This window comes from Podarcis melisellensis (assembly GCF_964234715.1).
Source record: "Podarcis melisellensis genome assembly, chromosome: 16".
In the NCBI taxonomy this organism is placed as follows: Eukaryota; Metazoa; Chordata; class Lepidosauria; order Squamata; family Lacertidae; genus Podarcis; species Podarcis melisellensis.
In genome coordinates, this window is record NC_138533.1 from 23,945,068 (window position 1) to 23,972,623 (window position 27,556).

The window sequence follows — 27,556 nt, forward strand, 5'->3', positions numbered from 1 at the left end:
TCAGAAGTCCCTTTACACCATTTGCCCACTTGCATTTCCACCATAAGTGAAAAAAATATACCCTCAGCTTCTAGGCATTGCTTTGAGATGCCGTGGGAAAAACACAAACAAACAAACAAACAAACACACACACACACACAAATAAATAATTTTTTATATAAATTTATTTATATAAATAAACACACACACTTTAAAAACATGGATCCAATCCGAAACGGCAGTCTCTTCCCAAGCCTTGCTTGGGCACGGCAGCAGCCTCTGCGCCATCACGCTGCTGGCCTCTGCGCACAGGCGGCGGTGCGGGCGCAATTTTGCGCTTAAGCCAGGCTGTCGCCCTCCACCCGCGGCCAGGAGGCGGCGCCGGCGAGACGGCTTTGGCCGGCAGGCTCCCGTTTTAGCTTTGCTAGGCAGAGGGGGCGGCAAAGAAACCCTTGCAAAGCGATTGCGCCCCCTCCTTCTCCTTCTTCTCTCCTCCATCGCTTTCCTTTCTCCCCTCGACCTGCCGCCTCCGGGGGGTTATTGCAAGGGTACCGGAGCAGCAGCAGCAGCGCATCCTCGCCTGGGAAGGGGGGAGCGTGGGAAAGGACGCCCAAGGGCAAGGAGGGACCCGATCTCGGATGCTGAGCCCGGGGCTCTGTGCGTGGTCCCGGCCACCGGCTCGCCCCGGCTCTGCCTCGCCTTCTCGGGAGAGCGATCCTTTGGCGACCCAGCAGCCGGCGCAAACCCCTGGCTGGCTGCGATGGAGCTGCGCCTCGCCCCGCCGCACCTGAAGGTAAGAGTCACCTTGAGGGCGCCGCACTCTTCCCCTCCACCCGCATCGCCCTCCTCTGGCCGGTATGGTTGCTTCCCGGGCCTGCGGAGAGTTCAGACGTGACGCCGTTCCTAACCCAGGGAGACGCTTGGAGGCTTGTGCCGGTCTCCCTGGACGGGGCCGGTGGATGCCAGGACTCCAGGAGCGGGGAGAAGAGCGCAGGGGTTAAATAATAATAATAATAATAATAATAATAATAATAATAATAATAATAATAATAATAATAATAATAATAATAATAATTTATTTATAACCTGCCCATCTGGCTGGGTTTCCCCGGCCACTCTGGGCGGCTAATAATAATAATAATAATAATAATAATTTATTTATACCCTGCCCATCTGGGTATCCCCAGCCACTCTGGGCGGCTTCCAACAAAACACTAAAATACAATAACCTATTAAACATTAAAAGCTTCCCTAAACAGGGCTGCCTTCAGATGTCTTCTAAAAGTCTGGTAGTTGTTTTTCTCTTTAACATCTGGTGGGAGGGCGTTCCACAGGGCGGGTGCCACTACCGAGAAGGCCCTCTGCCTGGTTCCCTGTAACTTGGCTTCTCACAGCGAGGGAACCGCCAGAAGGCACTGGACCTCAGTGTCCGGGCAGAATGATGGAGATAGAGATGCTCCTTCAGGTATACTGGACCGAGGCCATTTAGGGCTTTAAAGGTCAGCACCAACACTTCTGAGTAAACACAGGATGCTGCCTTATTCTGAGCCAGGTCTACGGGTCCAGCCAGCTCAGTGCTGTCTGCACTGACTGGCAGCAGCAGCTGCTGTCCAGGGATCCAGGCAGGCAGCCTTTCCACCCCCAGCCTTAGCTGGAGATGCTGCCAAGGAATTTGAACCCGGGATCTCCTGCATGCAAGGCAGATGCTCTTCTATCCAGCTGTGTGGCCTTTCACCCTTTTGCTACCAGAACTAGAGAATCTGTGATTCCTGACTCCTAATTAGTTTGGGTCTGTGCAAATTGGGCTCCAGGTATTAATCTGTGTGCAGTTCACCCAGGGGTTTTTGCCTTGTGGTGTTGATATCGGTTGAGAAGCCAGGCAAAAAGTCAGCCTATGGAGGAAGGACAATATACAAAATTTAATTAATAATAATAATAATAATAATAATAATAATATGTGTCAGTTGTTGCTTTTCTCACCCAGGTACCCACCTGTTTAAACCAGGGGAGGCAACCTAAGGCTCAGGGGCCGGATGCGGCCCAATCGCCTTCTAAATCCGGCCCACGGACGGTCCGGAAATCAGTGTGTTTTTACATGAATAGAATGTGTCCTTTATTTAAAATGCATCTCTGGGTTATTTGTGGGGCATAGGAATTTGTTCATCCCACCCAACATATAGTTCGGCCCCCCGCCCATGGTCTGAGGGATGGTGGACCGGCCCCCTGCTGAAAAAGGTTGCTGGTTTAAACCAACCTTCCTAAACCTACCGTATTTTATTTCCAGCTGTTTTATTTCCAGGTTTCTTGGAGTTTGTGGGTGGTTTAAATGTGCCTTAAATGCATGGTGAGTACAGAGCCTTAGACTACAATTCCCATGAGCCCCCAGCAAACACTGCTGCTTTGAAGCGGCATGTATCACCAGCTTAGGGCATTTCCACCCCATATATTAAAGTACTGTACATTCAACACATGCTTAAAGCCTGTGACTTCCCACCAAAGAATCCTGGGGAGCTGTAGTTTGTTCTGGGTGCTGGGAATTAAAGTTCGGGGGTGGACTACCATTCCCAGGATGCCTTGGGTGAAAGCCATGTGCTTTAAATGTATATTGAATATAATTTTGGTAGTTTCACAGCCCTCAGAAGTTTGGTGGGGGTGGCGGGCCAGGACGGGGCCTTCTCAGTGGGAGCCCCTAAATTGTGGAACTCCCCACAGAGGTGCACCTGACAGCTTCATTACATGGCTCTCAGAGAATGCTGAAGACACACCTCTTCACCCCAGCCTTTGACAGCTGAAATGTGTGTGTCTTCAAGGCCCACCCTATTCCCGTGACTGCAATCTGCGTTTTTTTATTCTTTATTTTATTAACATATAAAACACATACATTTACATTTACACAATACATATACACAACACACTACCTTATTTTCATAGCATAAAACTATATAATATCTACCTATACTATACATATCAACATACCTACACACCTACAACATACCTACCCCACACGGACACCCACCAAGTGACTTGACTTCCAGCCGTTCTTGTTACACTACTTTATTTTTCCAATTAGCTTAAATGCATTTCATTATTTCTTTAATCTTTTATTCTGTCTTAACTTTACTCTCCTTTTGCTCTAATCATTTTCTGGATTCACTCAGTATCTGTCAAAAGTTCTACTTTTCCCACATAGATTTTGATGTATTCCTTAAAGACAGCCCACTCCTTATTCACTTTTTGTACCATATCTCCTCTTTTTTTTATTCTTAATTTTAAATCGTCGTAACTTACCCTGGAGCTTCCTGCCAAACAGCGAGTAATAAATTTATGAATAGTACCAATCAAGAAATCAATGAATGTGTGCTTTAAACGGCTGCAGTTTCCATCATTTTGAAAGCACTTTTGGACACATATTGAAAGCACATAGTTTCCCCCTTCCAAGAATCTTGGGAACTGTAGTTTGTTCTGGGCGCTGGGAATTGTAGTTCGGCGGGAACAAGCGTTGCCAGGATCCTTGAGTGGGATGGAAGCCATGTGTTTTGAAGGCACAGCGTGGCACAGTCTCTCTCTCTCTCTTTTGGATTGCTGTGTCTCCATGGCGACTGGGTTTTTTGTTTAGGATGCTCTCCTGACTGCTCTTTCTTTCCGCTGCTGCTGCAGCCGGTCTGTATGATCTTTTTCCTCCCACAGGGACAAACCGCAGATGAGTCGGCCTGGGCGGGCCCACAAACCGCTTGGGCTGCCTGGCCTTGATCACTTTAAGGAGGCAGACACATGACCCATTGTTGTTGTTGCTGCCGCAGTCCCAGGATACGAGAGGGAGGAGCTTCGCTGCCAACCTCCCAGCCAGCCCATCACACTTTCCACTGCCTTCCTCCTCTCCGCCCGGCATCCTTACACAAGGCTAGCCGGCAGCAGAAGCGGCTAAGCCTCTCCTGAAGTGGGACAGCATCTCTCTCCGTAGGCGGCAGGCCAGCCCAAAGACCTCTGGTTTAAGTGAGACTCCAGGGATCTCATCTGTTGTGTGTCGTCCTACAGAATGAGGCTTGCCGAATGTCTAGAAGCCGCTGGATTCCTGTCTCACCGGAGCTGACAAGGTGCCGGACGTCGCAGGGGCTGGAGGTCGCAACCGAAGGTGATTCTACAACGTCGAGGCACATCCAGGGCGTTTCTCCTCTGTCTGTTCCAGATTCCTCCTGAGAAAGCCAGAGGGATCCTCGCTCGCTCCCGGCCGGGACTGGAAATTGGATACTGGTGAGTCACTGGGAGTGACTTTTGGAGAGGAGACAGGAAGGGGGAAATAGCTGAGCGGGACATGGCAAACTTTGTGTGGGCACCAAAGCCAGCCAGGAGACAGTGAGCTCAGGCAATACAGTGCTACCTTGGGTTACATACGCTTCAGGTTACATACGCTTCAGGTTAAAGACTCCGCTAACCCAGAAACAGTACCTCGGGTTAAGAACTTTGCTTCAGGATGAGAACAGAAATCGCGTGGCGGCAGCGGGAGGCCCCACTAGCTAAATTGGTGCTTCAGGTTAAGAACAGTTTCAGGTTAAGAACAGACCTCTGGAACGAATTAAGTACGTAACCAGAGGTACCACTGTATTATGGTATTTATTTAATTATTTATTTATCAGCCAGCTTTCCCCCAGACTGGGACTTCATGAAGGCAGCTTTCACAAATTAGAACAACACCAATAAAATGCAAAAAGCTTTTTGAGTTTGCAGATACATAGTGGTGAAAAGTAGTGTTTTTTTCTAATTGATTTATAGCAGTTATTTCTAAATTTTCACCCATAAATTACCATCTCTTTTTTGTAAAGCACTTTGAGGCTTTTTAGAACTAAGTGGTGTATAAATTTATGAAATAAATGAATAAACATGCTATTTTTATGTTAAGTAAGTAAATAAATAAAAATGCAAAAAAGCTAAAAACATGTAACAGGGGATTGTTAAAAAGGAATTAAACTCCATAACAGAATTAAAACAAATCTATTAAAATGCTGATAGTAAAAACAGCACCTTAAAAGTAGTCATTTCCCAAAGGCCTGTTGGAATAAAAGTCTTCACCTGCCATTGGAAGGATAGCAAGGAAGGAGCCAGTCTGGCCCTCCTGGGGAAGGAGCTCCAATGTCTGGGAGCAGCCACTAAGAAGGCTCTGTCCCATGTCCCCACCGAGCGTCCATGTAGAGGTGGCGGGACCGAGAGAAGGGCTTTGCTCGAAGATCTCAGAGCCTGGGCAAGTTCATATTGGAGAATATTGTCCTCCAGACAGCCTGGGCCTAAGCCGTATAAGATTGACACCTGGGTTAGTTGGATGATTATTTACGGATAACCTTTTGTCTCTAGGCTCACAGCTGTTTGCACAGGGACTCTGTCCCTTGTGCTGATGCCAGGCTGCCACCCCTGATGTGCCCACCCTCTCCGGGGAGAAGAAATGAAGCAGAGATGAACGCTGGCAATGGGGCACGACCCCTCTCACCCTGGAAGCTGGATCCGCTGCCGCATGGGGGGCAAAGGCCCCCCGAACCGTCCCGGCACGCTCTGCCCCTGGTCTTCACGGTGTTCGTCTGGCTGGCCACGGGGACCACCATGTCCAGCCTCAACAAGTGGATCTTTGCTGTCCACAACTTCCGCTACCCGGTCTTACTCTCCTCCCTGCACATGTTGACGGCCGTGGTGGTGGGCAACCCTTTGGCGAAGCTGCGGGCTGGCAGCGCCGGGCACCCCGCCTCGTGCCCTAGAGCCAAGGGCAGGGTTTTCCTGCTAAGCCTGACCTTCTGCGCCAGTGTGGCCTTTGGGAACCTGGGACTGAACTACGTCCAGCTGGACTTTGCCCAGATGGTTTACACCACAACGCCGTTCTTCACCCTGACCCTCTCCAAAGTGCTGCTGGGGAAACGCCACCACCCCCTGCAGTACGTGGCCATGGGGCCCATCTGCCTGGGGGCTTCCTTGAGCATCGTGGGGGAGGTGCATTTTGACCAAGCTGGCTGCTGCTTCCTGTTTGCCGCCACTTTCCTCCGAGGGCTGAAGTCTATACAGCAAAGTAAGTGTCTTGCATGGCTGCGCGTGGGCCGCAGGGTGGCCTATGTGGAACATTGGCCCTTCTTAAAGGTAAAGGGGACCCCTGACCATTAGGTCCAGTCGTGGCTGACTCTGGGGTTGCGGCGCTCATCTCGCTTTACTGGCCGAGGGAGCCGGCGTACAGCTTCCGGGTCATGTGGCCAGCATGACTAAGCCGCTTCTGGCGAACCAGAGCAGCGCATGGAAATGCCGTTTACCTTCCCGCCGGAGTGGTACCTCTTTATCTACTTGCACTTTGACATGCTTTCGAACTGCTAGGTTGGCAGGAGCAGGGACCGAGTAACAGGAGCTCACCCCGTCGCAGGCATTCGAACCACGACCTTCTGATCGGCAAGTCCTAGGCTCAGTGGTTTAACCCACAGCGCCACCCGTGTCCCATGGCCCTTCTTAAGGGTCCTTTTAAAAGTGAGCTTCTAGTCTGGGAGTCATTTTAGACTCACAGCTGTCCAGAGAGGCGCAGGTCAATTGTGTGTCCAGGGCAGCTGTTTACCAGCTCCATCTGGTACGCAGGCTGAGACCCTACCTCCCCTCAGACTGTCTCGCCAGAGTAGTGCATGCTCTGGTTATCTCCTGCTTGGATCACTCCAATGCACTCTATGTGGGGCTACCTTTGATGGTGACCCGGAAACTACAACTAATCCAGAATGCGGGAGCTAGATTGGTGCCCAGGATTGGCCGTTGAGATCATATCACACCGGTCCTGAAAGACCTACATTGGCTCCCAGTGCGTTTCCGAGCACAATTCAAAATGTTGGTGCTGACCTTTAAAGCCCTAAACGGCCTCGGCCCCATATACCTAAAGGAGCATCTCCATCCCCATCGTTCAGGCCGGACACTGAGGTCCAGCTCTGAGGGCCTTCTGGCAGTTCCCTTCCTGTGAGAAGTGAGGTTACAGGGAACCAGGCAGAGGGCCTTCTTGGTAGTGGTACCCACCCTGTGGAACGCCCTCCCATCAGATGTCAAGGAAATAAACAAGTACTGTATCTTACTTTTAGAAGACATCTGAAGGCAGCCCTGTTTAGGGAAGTTTTTTAACGTTTGATGTTTTATCGTGTTTTTAATATTCTGTTCGGAGCCACCCAGAGTGGCTGGGGAAACCCAGCCAGATGGGTGGGGTATAAATAAATTATTATTATTATTATAGTCCTTATGGCTGCAGTGATGTGCTTGAAAGCGTGTGAGTGAAGAATATGAGCGCTCTGTTTTAGTTCTCCCTGGGAATAAATAATGAAGGAATTATACCAATCGAGCACATCTGCAAAACGTTTCTTGTTTTGCATTAAGCAAAGTTCAGCCCTTCCCAGAATTCTAATAGCGTTGAAACCAGAGCCAGATTCGAACCTGGAATCATTCGTTTCGTTTGTGTGCTGAAACTTAAAACGCTGAGCAGGGCAGAAGGCATGTTTTGTTTTTGGGATGCTAAATCTTTGCCGGGAGGTTTTCAGAAGGGAATACTTTATCCTTCGCTAGGCTGTTGTCTTGGAAATGGGATAGCTCATTCCAATTTCTGTGTAACTTAAGCATACAGCCTTCTGAACCTTCTAGTGGTGGAGCTAGGTCAGATTCATGCCATCTATTCAAAGCACCACAAATCCCACTTTAAACTGTCAAGGCTTTCCCCCAGGAATTCTGGGAGTTGTAGTTTGTTAAGGACTCCAAGAGCTTGTTAGGAGATACCTATTCCCCTTCCAGAGCTGGAGCTCCCACGGTTTCCTGGGAAGAGGGATTGATTGTTAAAGCACTTTGGGGGAGGGGGGGGTTCTCTGAACAACTCTCAGCCCCCTTAACAAACTACAATTCCATGACTAAAGTGGGATAATAGTGCTTTAAATGGATGGTGTGAATGTGACCCTACACCAGTGAACCTCTCTGCCAGTGATGGCCAAATTGGCCCTCCAGCTGTTTTGGGACTACAATTCCCATCATCCCTGACCACTGGTCCTGTTAGCTAGGGAAGATGGGAATTGTAGTCCCCGAACAGCTGGAGGGCCAGGTTTGGCCATCACTGCTCTATGCATTTATCCAGCTGCTGCCTGGCAGGTGTTTGGGACTACAATTCCCATTAGTCCTGGCCAGGGCTGATGGGAGCTGTTGGTCACAACAGCCATGCTGGCTAAGACTGATGGGCACTATAGTCCAAAACCCTTGGAGGGCATCAACTTGGGAAAGGCTACTCCCTAAAACATCATATCTGGGCTGCACTCTTGTCTCCAATGCAGGGTTGTGCAAATTTAACATGTACTTCCTCATTCTTGCTTGGTCATCTAGATGCTCAGAGAAATGTAAGTGGCTCTTTACTTTTGGAGGAGAGGCCACTGGGGGCTTTATGATAAGATTTATTTTTATTTCAAAAACACATCTTTTTTAAAAACAACAACACCCACATATACAGTTTGAAAAAGGTCAGGACTTAAGGGCCTAGTTCTCAGTGAGGTGGTAAACCTGTGTTAGGGCTGTACTGCTTCAAATTGTACAAAATGATTCAATGCACATAAGCAGTGCACCTTCTCCTTGACCTGCTGGTTTTCTATGTGCGGGGAGTTTCCTACCTGTGAGAGAGCATTTCAAGGCATGAAGCTTCCTCCCCCAAAATCTGAAATAATAATAATAACAACAACAACAACAACAACAACAACTTATACCCCTCCCATCTGGTTGGGTTCTCCTAGCCACTCTGGGCAGCTTACATATCGAAAAACAGTTGTATGAAGCTGGGACTGATGGGTTGCTTGGCTATCCTGGCTGGGGCTGATGGGAGTTGTAGTCCAAAACAACGGCAGGGTGCCACGCTGGAGAAGTCCATGCCATGTCGAGGAGGGGCCATGCCTTGGGGAAGTTCCCTCCTGCCTCCTGTGTGCTTTTCTTTCCCTCCTCAGCCCCTCTCTGAATTTGCTGTTTGTGAATTTGGTGTTCAGCTCCGAGGGCCTTCTGGCGGTTCCCTCCCTGCGAGAAGTGACGTTGCAGGGAACCAAGGAGAGGGCCTTCTTGATGGTGGCATCCGCCCTGTGGAACGCCCTCCCATCAGCTGTCAAAGAAATAAACAACTATATGACATTTAGAAGACATCTGTATCGGGAAGTTTTAAATGTTTGATATTTATTATTATTATTATTAAAGGTAAATGGACCCCTGACCATTAGGTCCAGTCACGGACGACTCTGGGGTTGCGGCGCTCATCTCGCTTTATTGGCCGAGGGAGCCGGCGTACAGCTTCCGAGTCATGTGGACAGCATGACTAAGCCGCTTCTGGCGAACCAGAGCAGCACACGGAAACGCTGTTTACCTTCCCGCCGGAGCGGTACCTATTTATCTACTTGCACTGGCGTGCTTTCGAACTGCTAGGTTGGCAGGAGCAGGGACTGAGCAACGGGAGCTCACCCCATTGCGGGGATTCGAACCGCCGACCTTCTGATCTGCAAGTCCTAGGCTCTGTGGTTGAACCCACAGCGCCACCCGCGTCCCTTATTATTCTTATTATTTTATATCTCTCACCCCAGGTACCTTCCTGCAGGAGGAGCGCCTGGACTCGCTGACCTTGCTCTGCCTCACTTCCCTGCCCAGCTTCTACATCCTCTTTGCGGCCGCCCTGGTCCTGGAGGTGGGGCCCGCCTGGGACGGCACCCTGGCCTACGGAGGGGGCCTCTGGGCCTGTGTCCTGCTCAGCTGCCTGGGCTCGGTGCTGTACAACTTGGCCAGCTTCTACGTCATCTCGCTGACGTCGGCCCTCACCATCCACGTCCTGGGGAACTTCAACGTGGTGGGCAACCTCCTGCTCTCCCACTTCCTCTTTGGCAGCCGCCTGACGCTGCTCAGCTACGTGGGCATCGCCCTCACCCTCTCAGGGGTCTTCATGTACCATCACTGTGACTCCATCGCCTCCTGCTGGCGCTCCAGGGGTGGGCGGGGCAAAGAGGAGTAAGCGGAGGGAGGGAGGACGTGATTGGAACTGTGACTGCCAAGCGTGGGAGCCAATGGGGTAGGGGCCTGCCCCGCCAACCTCAGCCTGCTCTTGTCCAGCCCCCATCTGGTCCAGGAGGATTGGCACTGGCTGCCCGCTTCCTGCTCCCTGGTGTCAGTGTCGCTCAGCCGGGAGGAGGACGGGGACAAAACTAGAATGAGTTGACTCAGCCTGCTCTCTGGCGCCACCTACTGTTGGGCTCCCTGCTTTCTGCCCTACCAGTGGGCACCGGCCACAACGGGGAGTTAGGGTGACTGAATACCCGTTGTTGAGAATTGCAGGTGGGCAGAGTGTTGGTTTGCTCAGGTCCCGCTTGCAGGCTTCTTGTTAGGGCATCTGGTTGGCCGCTGTGAGAACATGATGCTGGACTAGATGGGCTTGATTCAGCAGAGTTGCTCTTATGTTCTTACACCACCACTGCAGGGGGCAGCACTGCCGGCCAGCTTCCTCCCCTCGGTGTTGCCCTTGCGGAACTGCAGAACGGAGGACGGGGACAAAAGCTGCAGTTAGTTGGCTCTGCTTGTCGTTGGCTGTGGCGCCACCTACTGTTGGGCCTCCCTGCTTTCAGTCCTGCCAATCCCAATGGGTGCCAGCCACTACTGCCACTGTAGGAAAGAGTGATGCTCCTCTCTGATGGATCATAGCACGCCTCTGGTATGTTGCAGGGGGGACAGTGGCCGCTTATGATCAGCAGATGCCAGAATTGTGGGGAGGCTTATCCTCCCCCAAATAACTCAGCCCCACCTGACCCCGAGCCATTTTATGCACTGGGCAAGAGCTACAGCAGATGGTTTTTAGAGGAAGCCAGGAGACGCCGCCTCTGCCCACCGAAGGATTTGACGGCACGGGGTGCAGGGATTAGATGCCACATATCTGAATTCTCACCTACATTGAATCTTTTTTAAAAAAAATATTTTAAAAATCCCTGCCCCTCGAAAGCCAGCACCTTGGGAGCGAGAGGGTTCTCTTCTCGTTTTCTCCTTGATGTGCTAGATTTCTACATGCAGGTAGGCTCCCCAGCTCCTCTAAGGCAGATAATTCAAACATGCAGACTCTGGGGAAGAGAGAAGGGAAGAGCGGATCTGCCTCAGCAGAGCTCCCTGGCACCAGCCGCTACTTCTCATAGGGCTAAAAATTGGGGGGAACCAAGTGTTTCCTTCTTTTTAAAAAATATTGAGACTTGAATGTGTGCTGGAGTGCACCTCTGATCTCCGCAAGCCGCTTTGCAGCCATGCCAATTCTCGTGCCAGTTCCTTCCCAACCCCTCCGAGGGCACTGTGGGATTGATGCCCGCAGAGGGAGGTGGCACAGAGTTCCTCCTTTCCCTGGGCAGGGCTCCCCACTTGGTACTAAAGTACTCAATGAGCTGGGAGGAGGAGCTCCCATATAGGAGGAACATGGAGATGAAAAGTGGTGTGTTCAGGGGCGTGCATGCGTGCGCATGTGTGCGCATGTGTGTGTGTATTTCCGTTCTCTACTGCCACCTGGTGGGGTGGCGTATAGTGCAATTTTTATGGATGGATGTTTTATTTCTGTGTTGCTTGCTAGTGGATTAAGGGTGTGTGTGTGTGAGAGAGAGAGAGACATGCACATTTGCTTATGAGTAGACACCCATTAGTATTTCCTTATCCTCACTGGGCTACATCAAGGATCTGCCGCCCTCCAGTTTCTGTTGGACTACAGCTCCCATCAGCCCCAGCCATCCTTGTCAATGGTTAGGGATGATGGGAATTGTAGTCCCAGCATCTAGAGGACTATAGAGGTCCCCCCATTCCTGGACTAGGTAACTCCTTAGGGTGCTCATTTGCTTTCAGTGGATGAAGAAAATCTTTACTGTTTGGCTTGTGTGGATATATTTGAAGGGCATTTTCCACCTGCCCACCAGATTCACTGAAATCCTCTGATAAATGGGCACCCATTAAGCCCACTGGTAGTGGGTGAAATGGTCAGTATTACTCTCCATGGGGTAAAATGCTTTTGGACGTCTTTGTATTTGTTTACTTGTTGCAGGGTGGGATGCACCCCGTTTTTTGAAGGAGTCAAGGTCAATCTGTGCATGCAGATCAAATCACATGGCGCAGAATTCTCTTGGACCAATTTCTGCTTTCACATGGAAGTCTAGCAGGTGAGGGGGTGAGAGTTCTAACCCACCCAAACTCCCTGGGAGGCTAGCTTTCTACACGCAGGGAAGTGTTCACTCTGAATACTTTGGTGTCCGTTCCTGCGGTTCGATGTGGATCTCATGTGTCATATGGTTCACCAGCAAGTGCTGATTGGCTTTCAGCCACTCCTATAGAAGTGGATTGTCGTTTCCCCCTTACGACACTGGTTGTCCTGCTTTGCATTTTTCGTTCTCTGCAAGTGGAGGTTAATGTACATATCTGTAATGTCTGCAAGATGCGCCAATGTCGGCTTGCTGTCATTTATAGCAAAGGGGGTTCGATAATCAGTGTGTGTGTGTGTGTGTGTGTGTGTTGGTCAGGCTTCTCTGACCTGGCGCTTTCCAGATGTTTTGTTCTTCCATTTCTACCAGACCCTACCAGCACAGTTGTTTTAAACTACAACTACAGCCATTCCGGCTGGGGGCTGCTGGGAGCTGTAGTCAAAACATCTAAGAGGATGTTTTGGAGGAAGGCTGGGATCCGGATATCAAGGGCAGAGCCAACACATTTGTCCCTGGTGAAAAGGCTGTGGATACAGGCGTTTCCCTACTCAAGTGTAAAGGGAAACATAAAGGCTGAACATATAGCCTGCCAGAATCAATTTGGTGCGGCAGAAAGAACTGTTAGCAGATTAATAAGATTGCCACTAGAAATCTAGCCGTGCGCACTCAGCAGTGCTGGGTGTGTGTGTGTGGCCAAATGTTTTTCCCAGTGTGTAAATTATTCAACTTTTTAAAAGTTACAATATGTGTGTGTGTTTTTTGGAAGGGGGGAAGGGTCGAATTAGGTTCAGCCTACTTTTGTGCCTGAGATAAAAATTCACAAGGCACCACTTTTGTCAACTGACATGAGGAAAAGTCAATATGACGATTCCTCTGGATACGTTCATTTAGGGCTGAGTAAAAGTGTTTGAAAGTGCTGGTGGATCAGGTCTGTCTGTCCTATTAGTACCCAAAATATATCGGCTGGAACAGCCACTCCTAGTGTCTGTCCTCTGTCCACTGTCGGAGGCAGTATGAAGGGGAAGGTAGGAAAAACACCACCACTGTTGAGGAATTCAGTATTGAGAGTTCTTGGGCTTCTGGTCTCTTCTAGCCTCCTGTTTATGGGTTGATAGAAGGGCAGAGGTCTCCTCACAATACCATTTGTTTCATAAAACCAGATTTCTATGGTGTGAGGTGGGCCCTGTGTCATTGTTAACTGCCGCCTGAGTTGTCCATAAAGCACAAGGTATTTTGTGACCACCGGAGTGGTGTAGTTGTGAAAAGTGTCTAATCAGGACCCAGGGAAATTTGAGTTCCTGTCCTCACTCAGCCATGAAGCCCACTGGGTGACTTCAGGCCAGTCACACTTTGGACATAACTATCATGGCTTCATACCCCACGGTTTTTGGATTCTGGCTAGTAACAGAAAGCCACAGTTTCGTGTGTAATGGTAAACTGTGGTTTGGTTCACCAGTATTAACACAGGAAGCTGCCTCACACAGTATCGGAGACCGCTGGTCCACCTAGCTCAGAATTACCTACGCGGGCTATTGGCCACTCTCCAGAGTTTCTGATCTGAGACATCACCACCAGCCCTACCTGGAAATGCCAGGAATTGAACCCACGGCCTTCTGCTTGCAAGGCAGATGTTCTGCCACTGAGCTACGGCCCTTTCCTTGAAGCCACCAGGGGAGGGGAAGGAGTGTGGAGGCTCGGTTTCACAAACCATGGTTTCCAACGCCAGGATCGTTACATCCCGACTGACTGTGTCCGTCAGCTTAGCCTACCTCACAGGGTTTTGTGGTGAGCATCTAAAGGGTAGGCAGAAGACCTCATATGCCAAGCTGGGAGAGTGTTAACAAAATCACCACCGTAGTGGAGGCATCGCCATTTTTGCACGCACAGCTCTGGGGAATTGTATCTGTCCGGTTTCCTGTCTGGTGATGGCGTCGCCGCTCTCGCCCCCGACCCTTCCAGCAGTGAGCGACCCTTGCCGTATCACACCCAGCCTGAACCGTCCCAGCTAGGGACACGTGTCAAGTTCTCCTTTTGTGAACCGTCCGGGTCATACCATCCGATCAACGAGGTAACGGGCGACTGAGGGAACCTCTGGCGTAACCAGAGCACAAAGAAGGCCAAGCCGGCCTCTCCGGTTTCATTTGCCCTTCAAATAAAGCTCTATTTTTGTCTTACTTGAGCGGTTGTGCTTGTGTCCTTGAACGACCCGAGGAAGGGAGGGAAACAGAGATGTGGGCGAGAGCCCACTCCTCCACCTTCAGCAGCTGTTTTGAGAAAAGAAATAGCTCTACATCAGGAAAGAGGATAATTCCCCAAGGTCTTTGCCCTTCCGTTGCCAGAGAAGGCGGGCGATGCAGGAAAATGCCTGTTCCTGCCCATCACGGACGGTTGCCATGGCAGCCGGTCTCATGAAAGGCCTGCTTTTGCCAGCAGCAAACTCAAGGGGAGGTTTTTCATCCTACAGCAGGGGTCAAGCACCTTTTTCAGCCCAACGCCCGTCTTCTCTTTCGGGCAACGGTGCCAGGGGTACCGACTGGAGGCAAAGATGGGCGGAGAAACAAATATGAGTTTTGATTTCTATATACTAGGCAGGTTCCTACTCACATTCAAACACAGCTCTATCTGCCATTCAGGCAAGCAGGAGGCATTATCGGAGTTCAAGGGCACATTCCAGCCTGGCAAAAACACTCAAGGCCGGGTAGGAAGCAAAGCTTGTGAAGGACAGGGCCTGGGGACAGGGAGTATAGCCTGGAGAGCATTCCAAAAGCCAGATAGGCCTGGAGGGCCACATTGACTCCCCGCCAGGCCTGAGGTTCCTCACCCCCCAATGTATGGAATAAATGGAGGCGGCAGATCAAGCCACATCTTAGGCCAGGAGTCAGCAAACCTTTTCAGCAGGGGGCCGGTCCGCTGTCCCTCAGACCTTGTGGGAGGCCGGACTATGTTTTTTTGGGGGAAATGAACGAATTCCTATGCCCCACAAATAACCCAGAGATGCATTTTAAATAAAAGCACACATTCTACTCATGTAAAAAAACGCTGATTCCTGGACCGTCGGGCTGGATTTAGAAGGCGATTGGGTCAAATCTGGCCCCCGGGCCTTAGTTTGCCTACCGATATGTCTTAGGGCTTAGGCCATCTGTTCCTCCTCCTCAGATTTCCCTCAGCGGATCTGGCCAGTTTTCTTACTGAGCTCCTGAGGCAATAAGGAGCTGTCCACTGGCTATATATTTGAGCTTAGTTTCATCCCAGTTTAAAACAGATTTTTAATTGACCCTGGTTTCCACCCTTCAGTAAGGGGCCCAGGAAGGCAACGAAAGGGGAAATAATATTGCTTGGTGCTTATTCTCCCTTGCCTATCGCCCTTCCCCCCTCTCCCAATTTGGATTAACAAGATTAACGTCTTGGCATGATCTCGCCCTCCCGGGAGCCGCACGGCATGGGGAACATTCTGTTCCTGGTTTGTCACCTTTCTCCAGCAGGGCTCCTGTGCCTTTCAATGTATGCAGGATCCTTATGGCAGGTAATGTCATACGGGACGGACATCCGTCCTGCATGCAGCAGTCGAGTGCATTGGAGCTCTAAAAGGAAATGGAAAGTGGGCAAGAGATTTAGAGCAAGGGATCCCCAAAGCCGCCGCACACAGAGCAATGGGAGGCTTTGTAAACACTGTACATTTAAAGCACCATGTTATAAAGTTTTGTTCAAACAAGTCAGGATGGAGGCTGAATAGAGGGGTCATTTAAAAGAGCTCCCAGTTTAGCACTCAGATCTCTGGATGAATGGAGGCTGCTTTCAGACTGTTGCTGTTTTCAGGTGAGATTCAGTCGCTTCCTGACAAAAAGATTAGACTTTTTGCAATAATGAAAATCGTGGGGAAATGCACTGGAAATGGTGAGAAAACCCTTGTTTTGATGCAATGTCATCTAAGCTACCCAACATACAAATTAAAATGGATCTTGTTAAACAGCCAACGTCGTGCGATCTCACTACAAATAAATAGCCAACATCGTCTAACCTCCCTGAAAACGAATCAGGATCCGATGCTCAAGAAACTGATCACCTGGAGGTACCAACAAACCTGCTACGCTACACCAGGTTTTGTAGTTCTTATTTCTTTTCCTACACCCTGTACAAATCGCCTTCAAGGACAAGGATTCTCAAAGTAGCACACAATTTTTAATAAATTAAATGATGTAATAAAAGCACGTTAAAAACTACGGAAAACAGCTGCAAAATAAAAGAGTTAAAAACCAGCAACAGATAAACGCATTCTTGGCTTTAGCTTTTCGGAACACGGTGGACATGGTGATATGAGGCTTTTCCTATTTTGGAAATATTTTTTCGCTGCTTATCTGTGTGCCTGAATTCTTACAGCTAGTCGGAAAAGACATCTGGCTTTCTGTAAACACAGTGGAGCTCTTTGGTCTATATTCTTGTGCCCAAGTTGCCACCTTTCCATCCTGTCTGTGCTCCTCCTCCTCTAACAGCAGACAGAGCAACACAAATAATTTAGGCAGGGGAGTTTTTTCCTGGCAGGGAGAGAATGTGTTACCTGCTTAATTACATCATGCTTGCCATTGCTTAAGACAGAATGCTTTGTTGGCAACCCTATATTTATATAAACCTAATATAATAAACATATTGAAGCAGTTTATATAAAAAGCAGTAACATAAGCATGCCTATATTATAGTTCTTCAAAGAGAAACATTAACAGTGCAATCCTAAACTAATGTCTACTCAAAAGTAAGTCCTATTCACTTCAGAGAGCTTACTTCCAGTCAAGCAGGGTTAAGAATGCAGCCTTAAACACTACATTGTTTTTTAAAGTGTTCCAGTTATTCAACAGATATTTAAAGCACATGATTTTCCCTGACAGAATCCTGTGAACTTTAGTTTCCTCACAGAGCTAGAGTTTCCAACACTTTGAACAAACAACAGTTCCCAGAATTGTTTGAGAGAAGTCTTATGCTTTAAATTTATGGTGTGGATCTGTCCTTAATTTCCCGAGAGGAATGAATTTACAGTATTGAGTTGTGGCAAACTCTCACTCTGCACTGCGCCTGAGAGCCGCAGGAGATTACATTGAGCTCAGGTGGGAAAACTTGCCCGCTCAGAATCCAGAGTTTGTCAGCTGACTCTGGAGTAGCACAAAGCAAACTTCCTGTAGACGGTAAAGAATCAGCCAGGTTCCTGTTCAGTACTTTTCCTTTGGAAAAGGAATAAAGTCGTTTGCTTGCCCACATATCTCATCCAGAAAACACCTTTGAATTCCAGCTGCAGAAGACTTACCTTTCTCTCCAGGTAGGTCAAGGGATTCTCTCCTACTTTATAGGAGTTTAAAGAAGCTGTGGATTTTGTTTTGAGGTGGACTGACAGGTGTGTGTGTGTGTGTGTGTGTGTTGCTGGAGAGAGAAATTCAGAGCAATAAGGATGTGTGCTGTGCTCAAAACCCATGAAGCTGTGCTTAATAGTTTGTTTGTTTTGTCTTTAAAAAAGCAGTAAGTGCTGCATTCTGGCATCCAAGAAATCTATCCCCTTTGGGTGTGGAAGGATTACATCAACCTTCCCCAACCTGGTGCTCTCCAGGTGTTTTGGACTACAGTGCCCACCAGCCCTCGGGCAGGGATGATGGGAACGACAGGCCAAAACATCTGGAAACTGCCAGGTTGAGCACAGACTGCATTAAACACTCAGATGTGAAGTTAGCAGCCAGGCTGTTTAGAAGCGAAGGGAAAGCACACCTTTCAGCTGCCTGTCTGCTGCAAACAGCGGGAATTAGTGGCTGTTTTTTTATCTCCACGCTCCTGTGTTTCCTTGAACGCTTAACAAACCTGCTGGGTAAGAAAAAAACTTTCATGGACCACTGCCTGTTTTGTCAAGATGAAGTCTTAAAGGTACCAGTGGACTCTTTTGGGTTTTCTTTTCACTGCAGGAAAACCAGATCATCTGATCATTCTGTTCTTCTGGGTACATGGCCTTTCATTAAAGTACTGGTCCATTTAGCTTAGTATTGCCTACACTGACTGGCAGCAGCAACAACTCTCCAGGGTTTCAGACAGGGGACATTCCCAGTCCTACTGGGAGATGCCCTTGGGGTTTGAACCTAGGACCTTCTGCGTCCAAAGCAGATGCTCTACCATTCAGCTACCGTCCTTCCCCTAAAAATGAATTAAGATTCTAGCCCTTATGGTTTTAAAAGTGGCAGAGCATACAGGGCAGATGCTCTACCACTGAGCTACAACTCATACTCCTCCAGTGTCTTCAACAGATGCACTGGCAAAGCTTTCCCTGACATGGAGATAAAGTAATGGGGAAAGATTCAGCTGCTACACTTACTTTATGTTAATCTGCCCATGGCCAGAGGCAGGAGGAAGAGGGGCAATGGTCGGTGAAACCCCGCCACCACTTACAGTTTACATTACTCTTAACTTCTTCCTCATTCCTGTCAAGGCTGATGAACTCTGAGGCTGCCCATCTGATGAGATGCTTGCAGCAGATCCATAAGGTAAGGCTATTGGTGGCTATTAGCCACAATGTTCTCATATCTATAATTAAGGTACCCTGCACTTCTGAATTTGCTAGTAGGCTACCATCCCAGGTATGGTGATTGATCTGCCACTACAAGCAGAGGCATATCTTCTCCCCCACCCTGTGGAAATAAGTTGGTGCCCTCCAACTGCTCCGGGCAACTATTTATTCAATTGATTAACTGCTTGCTGTGTAAAGAGCCACTTCAGAACACAAAGCATAAAGTCAGATGAAAATACCAATACATTACAATAAAATCCATAGAATAACCCTCAGAAGAGACCCAGTTAAACAACAGCAAAAGCCTAATCAATAAACATCTGTGCAGACTGGGGCTGATGGAAATTGTAGTCCAAAACAGCTGGGGGGACACAGCTGGAGGTATGGGACGCTGGTAGCGCTGTGGTCTAAACCACTGAGCCACTTGAGCTTGCCGATCGGAAGGTCGGTGGTTCAAATCCCTGTGACAGGGTGAGCTCCTGTTGCTCGGCTCCAGCTCCTGCCAACCTAGCAGTTTGAAAGCACACCAGTGCAAGTAGATAAATAGGTACCGCCATGGCGGGAAGGTAAACGGAGTTTCCGTGCGCTGCTCTGGTTTCCGTCACGGTGTCCCATTGTGCCAGAAGCGGTTTAGTCCTGCTGCCCACATGACCCAGAAAGCTGTCTGTGGACAAACGCCGGCTCCCTCAGCCTGAAGGCGAGATGAGTGCCACAACCCCATAGTCGCCTTTGACTGGACTTAACCATCCAGGGGTCCTTTACCTTTTTACCTTTTAGCCCGGTATGGCTTATATGGGCATTTTTGAGCCTTTCTTCTCTCCAATTCTTACAAGTTAAACCTATGCCCTGTTTTGCGTTCCTCGTTCCTGTCCTTTGTCCCTTTCTCCACTCCATCAGTCTTCTGGGACAAAAAACCCTTTCAAATACTGATTGCAAGATTATTATTATTTACTGCCTGGCTGTGTGTTTGGCATCTTCCCCCCTCTGCTGGTTGAACTTAGTAATTGCATATGTGGGTCAGCCCTTTGATTCTTTTCAATTCTCTTGGGGACTCAGCGCCCTTCAAAGAAGCGTTCTTTATGCGTTGCATAACTTTGGTTTTTGCTCACAGGTTCTGGTTTGAAAAGTGTATTGTTTTTCCTTCCCTGCGGCAAGCGTCAAGTCTGGAGGGAGAGAAGGGACTCATCATCTTATATTGGAACCAATGGATTGGAGAAATAGTAATTTTTGGTGTGCTTGAAGCCCTAAGAGAAGATTTTTTAAAAGCCTCCCTCAAATCTCTGTTTAATTCCTGCACATTCAACAGATGCAGCCAGGATAAAACTGCTTTTCCAACTCTTCTTTGGCAAAATATTTGCTCTTCCCAAAACCAGTTTCTGAATAATGTGCTGGACCAGGGGCTGAATGTGGCCCTTAAGTCCTGTTGTGTTTCTTAAAAAAAGTTTAATCTTTTTGTTGTTGTTGTTAACTTTGTTTGTGTTAAATATGTATTCTGTAGTTGACCACCTTTGTAATGTTTTATTTTGAAAACTTTAGGATACTATTTTAAAAAGGTAAAGGGAGCCCTGACCATTAGGTCCAGTCATGGCCGACTCTGGGGTTGTGGCGCTCATCTCGCTTTATTGGCCGAGGGAGCCGGCGTACAGCTTCCGGGTCATGTGGCCAGCATGACTAAGCCGCTTCTGGCGAACCAGAGCAGCGCACGGAAACACCGTTTACCTTCCCGCCGGAGCAGTACCTATTTATCTACTTGCACTTTGATGTGCTTTCGAACTGCTAGGTTGGCAGGAGCAGGGACTGAGCAACGGGAGCTCACCCTGTCGCGGGGATTCGAACCGCCGACCTTCTGATCAGCAAGTCCTAGGCTCTGTGGTTTAACCCACAGCTGTTGTTTTGACTGCATACTCTTTATTTGACTTTCTTCAGAAATGTTTGATTCTGGATTGTTTTACAGTATTGATGTTTTAATATGCTGTAAACCACTTTGAAATATATATATATATGACATTAATAATAATAATAATCATCATCATCATCATAATATGGCCCTTGAGACTCTCCCCAGGACACACCCTGCCCCATGAACCATCTGTCTAATGTTGAACCTGACCATTGGTCCATCTAGCTGGCTGGGATGGGCATTTGAATTCTGATAATGCTTCTTGCTTGACTGAATAGAGGATGGAGGACGGTGCCAGAGAGAGCAGAAACTAGCTTGCTTTACAAAGTGGGGGAAAACCTTCATTGCTTTCCCCACTTTTGGCAAAGCTTCTAGCCCTCAAGGCAGTTGCCTTAAAGGAAGGAGGCAAATTTAACTTTTCTTAGAGAAAAGTGCCCCTAAATTGATTCCAGGCAACCCTCTCTACTGAGCGTTCATTCTGACTTTTTGGTGGGGTGGTTATAAGAGGTTGCACCAAGCAATTCTTGCCCCATGCTTTTTCCATGCATTTCCTCGTCACTTTCCTTACTGCAAAAAGTGTGATTTTTATTTTGAGGGAGAAGAGAGTTTGGTGCACCAGAGTCCACTTCAGTAGCACAAGCTGAATCTGCTGATATGCATGTTTGATCCACTGCTAAAGCAGGCAGCTGTCTGGAAGCACCCGAAATCAAGGAAGAGGAGGCAGGGTATTAGCATGTGTGGCTAAGGGCTAAAACTGCCGCTTTCATTTTGGGGAGAAAAAAAGAAAAAAGAAAGAAACCTTTATTTTTAAAGATGCAAAAACGTCATGCAGTAGCTAGCAAGCTTCTGAGTCCAGCAGAACTCTTCATCGGGTTGGATATTAAGCAATGCAGGAATGAGGGAGAAAGCTGACTTTCTATTGAAACTACAATGTCTGCAGCAGCAAGAATATTATTGGCCCAAAAATGGAAGCAAGAAGAGTTACTGACGATTGAAGAATGGAGGATGAAGTTAATGGACTATGCAGAATTAGATAAACTAACAGGAAGGATTGAAACCGGCGAGACCAGAAATTCACGGAAGACTGGAGTAAATTTACGGACTATCTGAAAAGTAATTGCGAAGAACAGACGACGTTTGTAGGGTTGCAATAAGTTTTGTGAGGAGTATTATTAGAAGTATTGTAAAAATGGAAAAGGGGGAGGATGATTTGTTAAGAGATGTAAAGGCAATTTAAGTTAAGAAATGCATAAGAAGTGGTTAAAACGGTGGATCATCAGAGGTGCTGATGGAAGTCCAAAAAGATTGTATAAATGATAAGTTTTGTGGTACATTTTATAATTTATATGTTAAAATTAATTAAAAATATTATAAAAATAGAAACTACAATGCCTGCATGGTTCAAAAGCTCACTTTTGTCGCATTGTCTTAGGAGTGTTGCTGTTTGGATTGCTGTGACGACTGCCTGCACTTCAGAGTTTGCTGTTGCTGGTGAACCAGCTCTGGTGTGCAGAGATGAACATACCAAGGACTTTGGTTGCAGTATCTCTCTCCCTCTTTCCCCTGCAGGTATTCAGCAATGCCAATGAAATCCTCGCAGGCATCAGTCAGCCATCTGTGTGCAGCGAGGTGCTTCTGTCTCCACCAGGGACTGCATATATCCTGGGTATGGTATGGATTTCTGCCTATAAAAAAGGCCCAGTGTCACAACCTCTACTGCCTATTGGTCTCCCTTTTCCGGAACTTGGGGGGCCGTTCAGTGAAGCTGACTATTGGAAGATTTGAGACAGACAAAAGGCAGTAGTTCTTCACACAATTATGGAACTCGCTGCCACAGGAGGCAGTGGGGACTGAGAAACTTGGATAGCTTTAAAAAACATTAGACAAATTCATGGAAAAGGCTAACAAATGGCTATGCTCTGCCTTCATGGTTGGAGACAATGAATAACAGCTGCTGGAAAGCTCAGGAGCAGTGACCTAGCTTGGGTTGCCAAGGCCTGGGGCCACGTGGAAGGAAGGAAGGGAAATGGATGGGAAAAGATGGACTATGCATGCAAATTCAGCTGCATTCGCTGGAGATTGCAGCTGTAGAGATAAGAAGAGTCATTTCCATTGACTGGAGAGGTCACTTCCTGGTTTGCATGGAGAAGCCATTTTCATTAGACCCCAGCTAGGGAAGTGCACAGCTGTAAGAAGAAGAAAAAAGGGATGTGGGTGGCGTTGTGGTCTAAGCCACTGAGACTCTTGAGCTTGCTGATCAGAAGGTTGGTAATTTGAATCCCTGCGACGGAGTGAGCTCCCGTTGCTCTGTCCCAGCTCCTGTCAACCTAGCAGTTTGAAAGCACACCAGTGCAAGTAGATAAATAGGTACCACTGCGGCAGGAAGGTAAACAGCATTTCCGTGCACTCTGGTTTATGTCATGGTATTCATTGTGCCAGAAGCGGTTTAGTCAGGCTGGCCACATGACCTGGAAAGCTGTCTGCATCAAACACTGGCTCTCTAGGCCTGAAAGCAAGCTGAGTGCCGCAACCCCATAGTCGCCTTTGACTGGACTTAACCGTCCAGGGGTCCTTTGCCTTTCTGCACAGCTGTCTTGAGACAGCACCAGGTGATGAAATTTTGCTCCCCTAACAAATTTGCAACCGCCCCTGTAGCCCCTCCCCAATGCTACACCGCTGCGTAGGAGGAGAGAGGGTTCTTGTGCTTGGGTCCTGCTTGTGGACATCCCATAATGGGCATCTGGTTGCCCACTGTGAGAGCAGGATGCTAGCCTAGATGAACCACTGGCAGCTTAAATTTGCCAATAGGCAAGCTGGATCTCACCCACCAAACAGTGGCCTTTGGGAAGTGGCTGTCGCAGCAAGGCTTGCAATATGTGACTTGAACCCTCAGAGGTGATTTCCTCCCTCTCTAATTCTTTTCTAAGTAACCCCACTCCACCGGTTTATGCTTGTGCACGTGCAAATCTATATCCCAACAGTTGCAGAGGATGACTTTCCTTGCTGTTTCTTCTTTTGCATCCAGGGTTGTCGGAAGTGTACCGGGTCTCCAAGCGCTTGGAAGAAGGGATGAAAGCTCGGAGAGCGGAGAGCGAAGCCCTGCTGCATTGCCTGCGCAAGGTGGATCTGGCCTGGAACAACCTCCTGTCCTTTCTCGCATTTGGCCATTCTGTATTCCAGATGCTGGTAAGGACGTCTTGGGACGCAGGTGGCGCTGTGGGCTAAATCACAGAGCCTAGGACTTGTCAATCAGAAGGTCGGCGGTTCAAATCCCTGTGACGGGGTGAGCTCCCGTTGCTCGGTCCCTGCTCCTGCCAACCTAGCAGTTCAAAAGCACATCAAAGTGCAAGTAGATAAATAGGTACCACTCCGGCAGGAAGGTAAACGGTGTTTCCGAGTGCTGCTCTGGTTTGCCAGTAGCGGCTTAGTCATGCTGGCCACATGACCCGGAAGCTGTATGCCGGCTCCCTCGGCCAATAAAGCGAGAGGAGCGCTGCAACCCCAGAGTCGGCCACGACTGGACCTAATGGTCAGGGTTCCCTTTACCTTTAAGGACGTCTTAGTGGATACATGAAGAACACCGGAGGCAAGGGCTAGTGCTGACCCCACCTCTCCCTCTGCTTAGCTTATTTGGTGGGTTTCTCTCTTGATGACAGCTTGTTTACATACCCTCCAACAATTCTCCAATGAAAACAGGGACATCCTAAGGAACAGCAGGACACTCTGGGATCCAATCAGAAACTGGGATGGCTTCTGTAAACCTGGGGCTGTCAAAACTGGGACACTTGGAGGGCTTGCTGAGGATTGGTCAATAGCACTCTGGGAAATGGTGTCATCATTCTGGCAGTGAAATAAGCAGCAGCTTATTTATTTGTCCCTTAGGAAGATAGAAAGCTGTCAAACAGAACTGGGTCATCTAGCTCAGGAATGTCCACACCATCAGATCATTCTGTTCTTCTGGGTACATGGCCTTTCGTTAAAGTACTGGTCCATCTAGCTCAGTATTGCCCACACTGACTGGCAGCAGCTCTCCAGGGTTTCAGGCAAGGGGACATTCCCAACCCAACCTGGAAATTCTGAGATTGAACCCAGGATCTTCTGCATGCAAAGCAGGTCTTCTGCCAATGACCTACAGCCATTCACTATGCTGAATCAGACTCTTGGTCCATTGAGCTCAGTGCTGTCTACACTGACTGGCAGCAGCTCTCTGGGGTTTCAGGCAGGGCGTCTTTCCCAGCCCTACCTGGAGATGGTGGGGTTTGAACCTGGGACCTTCTGCATGCAAAGCAAGTGCTCAATCAATGAACCTTCTTCACCATCTTCTCTCAGCATTGCTTACTCTGGCTGGCAGCATGCCTCTTCAGAGTTCTGATCCTTGACCAAGTGCCTGGGGTTGCAGATTTGGGCTGTGGGGCAGAGAAAGCCAGGTTCTGACACTTTGGGTGCCCCCCCCTGTGTTGACTTTGCTTACAGAATGTTAACCTGCTGGAGCCGTCTGGTGAAAGTGACTCTCGCTTGTCAGCTTCTGATGTAGCACCCGAACCAGTCTGTGGGGTTTGCCTAACTGAGGTGAAGCGGGAGCCCCAGGTGAGCTTATTCGTTTTTTAATTTGTTTCACACATGGAATGGGGAATCTGCGGTCCTCTAGATGCTGGTGTTAAAAGTGCCAGACTAGGGACCTAGGAGAGCAGGGTTTGAATCCCCACTCAGCCATGAAGCTTGGGCTAGTTGCTGTCTTTCAGCCAAACTACCTCACAAGGTTGTTGTGGGGATTAAGTGAGGAGGACCTTGTACACTGCCTTGAGCTCCTTGGGAAAAAAGGTTGGGATAAGAGTATTATAAGCATGTCTATTCTTATCACCATTACGACTACTACTATTTGGGAGTAGTATTTTAGTTGCTTGTTATCCAAATGTAAGGGACGCGGGAGGTGCTGTGGTCTAAACCACTGAGCCTCTTGGGCTCACCGATCAGAAGGTTGGCGGTTCGAATCCCCGCAACAGAGTGAGCTCCCGTTGCTCTGTCCCTGCTCCTGCCAACCTAGCAGTTTGAAAGCATGCCAGTGCAAGTAGATCAATAGGTACCACTGTGGCGGGAAGGTAAACTGTGTTTCCGTGCGCTCTGGTTTCCGTCACGGTGTCCCGTTGCGCCAGAAGCGGTTTAGTCATGCGGAAAGCTGTCTGTGGGCAAATGCCGGCTCCCTTGGCCTGAAAGCGAGATGAGCGGCGCAACCCCATAGTCACCTTGACTGGACTTAACTGTCCAGGGGTCCTTTACCTTTACCTTTATCCACATTTTAAAAATGACTATAATAGTTGTAGTTAAATTTATTGCCTTCCCTTCACTGGCAGGTCCCAGGGTGGGTTAAAGGTAAAAGGGACCCCTGACCAGTAGGTCCGGTCGTGGCCGACTCTGGGGTTGTGGCGCTCATCTCACTTTACTGGCCGAGGGAGCTGGCGTACAGCTTCCGGGTCATGTGGCCAGCATGACTAAGCCACTTCTGGCGAACCAGAGCAGCGCAGGGAAACGCCGTTTACCTTCCCACCAGAACGGTACCTGTTTATCTACTTGCACTTTGTGGTGCTTTCAAACTGCTATGTTGGCAGGAGCAGGGACCGAGCAATGGGAGCTCATCCTGTCGCGGGGGTTTGAACCACCGACTTTCTAATCGGCAAGTCCTAGGCTATGTGGTTTAACCCACAGCACCACCCGCGTGTAGGATGGGTTACATCAGCTTAAAATGCAGAATTAAAAACTGTTGAAACATTACAGTCAGAAGAATACGGTGGGTCCTGAAAACTCACATCTCAGGTGTTCAAGGCTTGTTTAAAGAGGAGCATTTTCAGCGTTTACTGAAAGCTGAAGAATGAAAGTGCCAGGCACACTTCTGTGGGTTACAAATGCATTGCAGCATGAAAACAGAAGAACACCCTTAAGAGCCACAATAGGCTTTGGCAGCACACTACTAACAAAACGTCATCTTTGTCTATGAGATGCCATGGGGAAAACACAATTCTCTAACTGGTGTTGAAAAGATCTTAATGAAGGTTTCAGGTGGATTACACTGGGAAGGATATCCTGCAGACAGGGAGCCATGACCAAAAAGGCCTTATTTGTTTTTCTTTGCCTTCTCAGGTGAGTTCTGGAAACTCAGATCCTATTATGTATGAAGGTAGCTGTTATCATGCCAGCTGTGCCAATTTCTGGCTGAACTGTGTGGAGGCCACTTTGCCAGGAGGGACGTGATTCTCCCCCCCCCCCGCCCCCGCTGCCCACAACTTTCTGAATGTACTCCAGTCATCAGTTTCTTTGAAGGTTAAGAAGATCTGGAGACACAGACATAGACTTTTGGAAGGCTACAGAATCATCTCCCAAGGCTTCATTTCTGGTGGGAAGTATCTTTGGAGAGACAAAACAAGATTGTGTGAAACCAGACTTGTGCCTTTCTGTTCATCAAAACAATCTTGTTTTTTAGGATGCTTTAAAATGTGCCCAGGAACAACCTGTTTTCAAATTTATTTCGAGCACTTCTCTATCTGTATTCTGTGGGTTTGCATCCAGACTAAATCAGTGGTGGTTCATTTCTGTGAGCATCAATGGGACCATGCAGAATCTTTTTGCACAATTGATGTTGTTGGTGAAGCTTCTACCTCAAGTGACAGCTTTTTAGATCTGCTATGACCTTTTCTGCCCACCCAACCAAACGTCTGCTAGATGTTTTGGACTACAATATATCATTCGGCATTTGAAAGATTGGTATTAGCAATTGTATTATAATTTGTTATTGGATGGGAATTGAAAATTAATAGAAATTATTATCAGCCTGGTGATCACCAGAAGTTTTATACTACAACTCCCATCAGCTCCAGAACCATACGGCCATGCTGGCTGAGAGTGATGGGAGTCGTACTGTAGTTTAAAACTTCTGGTGGTCACCAG

The 27,556-nt window shown here is 48.4% G+C and overlaps 2 protein-coding genes across 4 annotated transcripts; both read left to right on the forward strand.

The window, feature by feature from the left end:
* Window positions 1-326: 326 nt before the first annotated feature.
* Window positions 327-14,359, forward strand: SLC35E4 (solute carrier family 35 member E4). Its single transcript, XM_081892520.1, has 4 exons — window positions 327-772; window positions 4,015-4,230; window positions 5,326-6,025; window positions 9,561-14,359. Exons 3-4 carry the CDS (start codon window positions 5,386-5,388, stop codon window positions 9,980-9,982), a joined length of 1,062 nt encoding a protein of 353 aa, XP_081748646.1. The 5' UTR covers window positions 327-772; window positions 4,015-4,230; window positions 5,326-5,385; the 3' UTR covers window positions 9,983-14,359.
* A 1,566-nt stretch (window positions 14,360-15,925) lies between these two features.
* LOC309359107 (synergin gamma-like) lies at window positions 15,926-27,398 on the forward strand. Of its 3 annotated transcripts, none has more exons than XM_081892588.1 (6): window positions 15,926-16,001; window positions 18,640-18,694; window positions 22,187-22,283; window positions 23,643-23,803; window positions 25,091-25,204; window positions 26,753-27,398. In XM_081892588.1, exons 1-6 carry the CDS (start codon window positions 15,964-15,966, stop codon window positions 26,861-26,863), a joined length of 576 nt encoding a protein of 191 aa, XP_081748714.1. In that variant the 5' UTR covers window positions 15,926-15,963; the 3' UTR covers window positions 26,864-27,398. The 3 variants fall into 3 exon arrangements, with proteins under 3 accessions (XP_081748714.1, XP_081748716.1, XP_081748715.1); XM_081892589.1 differs by lacking the exon at window positions 15,926-16,001 and adding an exon at window positions 17,348-17,490; XM_081892590.1 differs by lacking the exon at window positions 25,091-25,204.
* The last annotated feature ends 158 nt before the right edge of the window (window positions 27,399-27,556 follow it).

Bases quoted from the DNA above. Each gene is read 5' to 3' on its own strand.
- LOC309359107 (XM_081892588.1), top strand. From the start codon at position 15,964: ATGAATGGAGGCTGCTTTCAGACTGTTGCTGTTTTCAG. The intron at 22,284-23,642 runs GTATGGTATGGA...TTTTGCATCCAG, and splicing joins AGGGACTGCATATATCCTGG to GGTTGTCGGAAGTGTACCGG. The intron at 25,205-26,752 runs GTGAGCTTATTC...TTGCCTTCTCAG, and splicing joins AGGTGAAGCGGGAGCCCCAG to GTGAGTTCTGGAAACTCAGA.
- SLC35E4 (XM_081892520.1), top strand. From the start codon at position 5,386: ATGTGCCCACCCTCTCCGGGGAGAAGAAATGAAGCAGAGATGAACGCT. The intron at 6,026-9,560 runs GTAAGTGTCTTG...CTCTCACCCCAG, and splicing joins GCTGAAGTCTATACAGCAAA to GTACCTTCCTGCAGGAGGAG.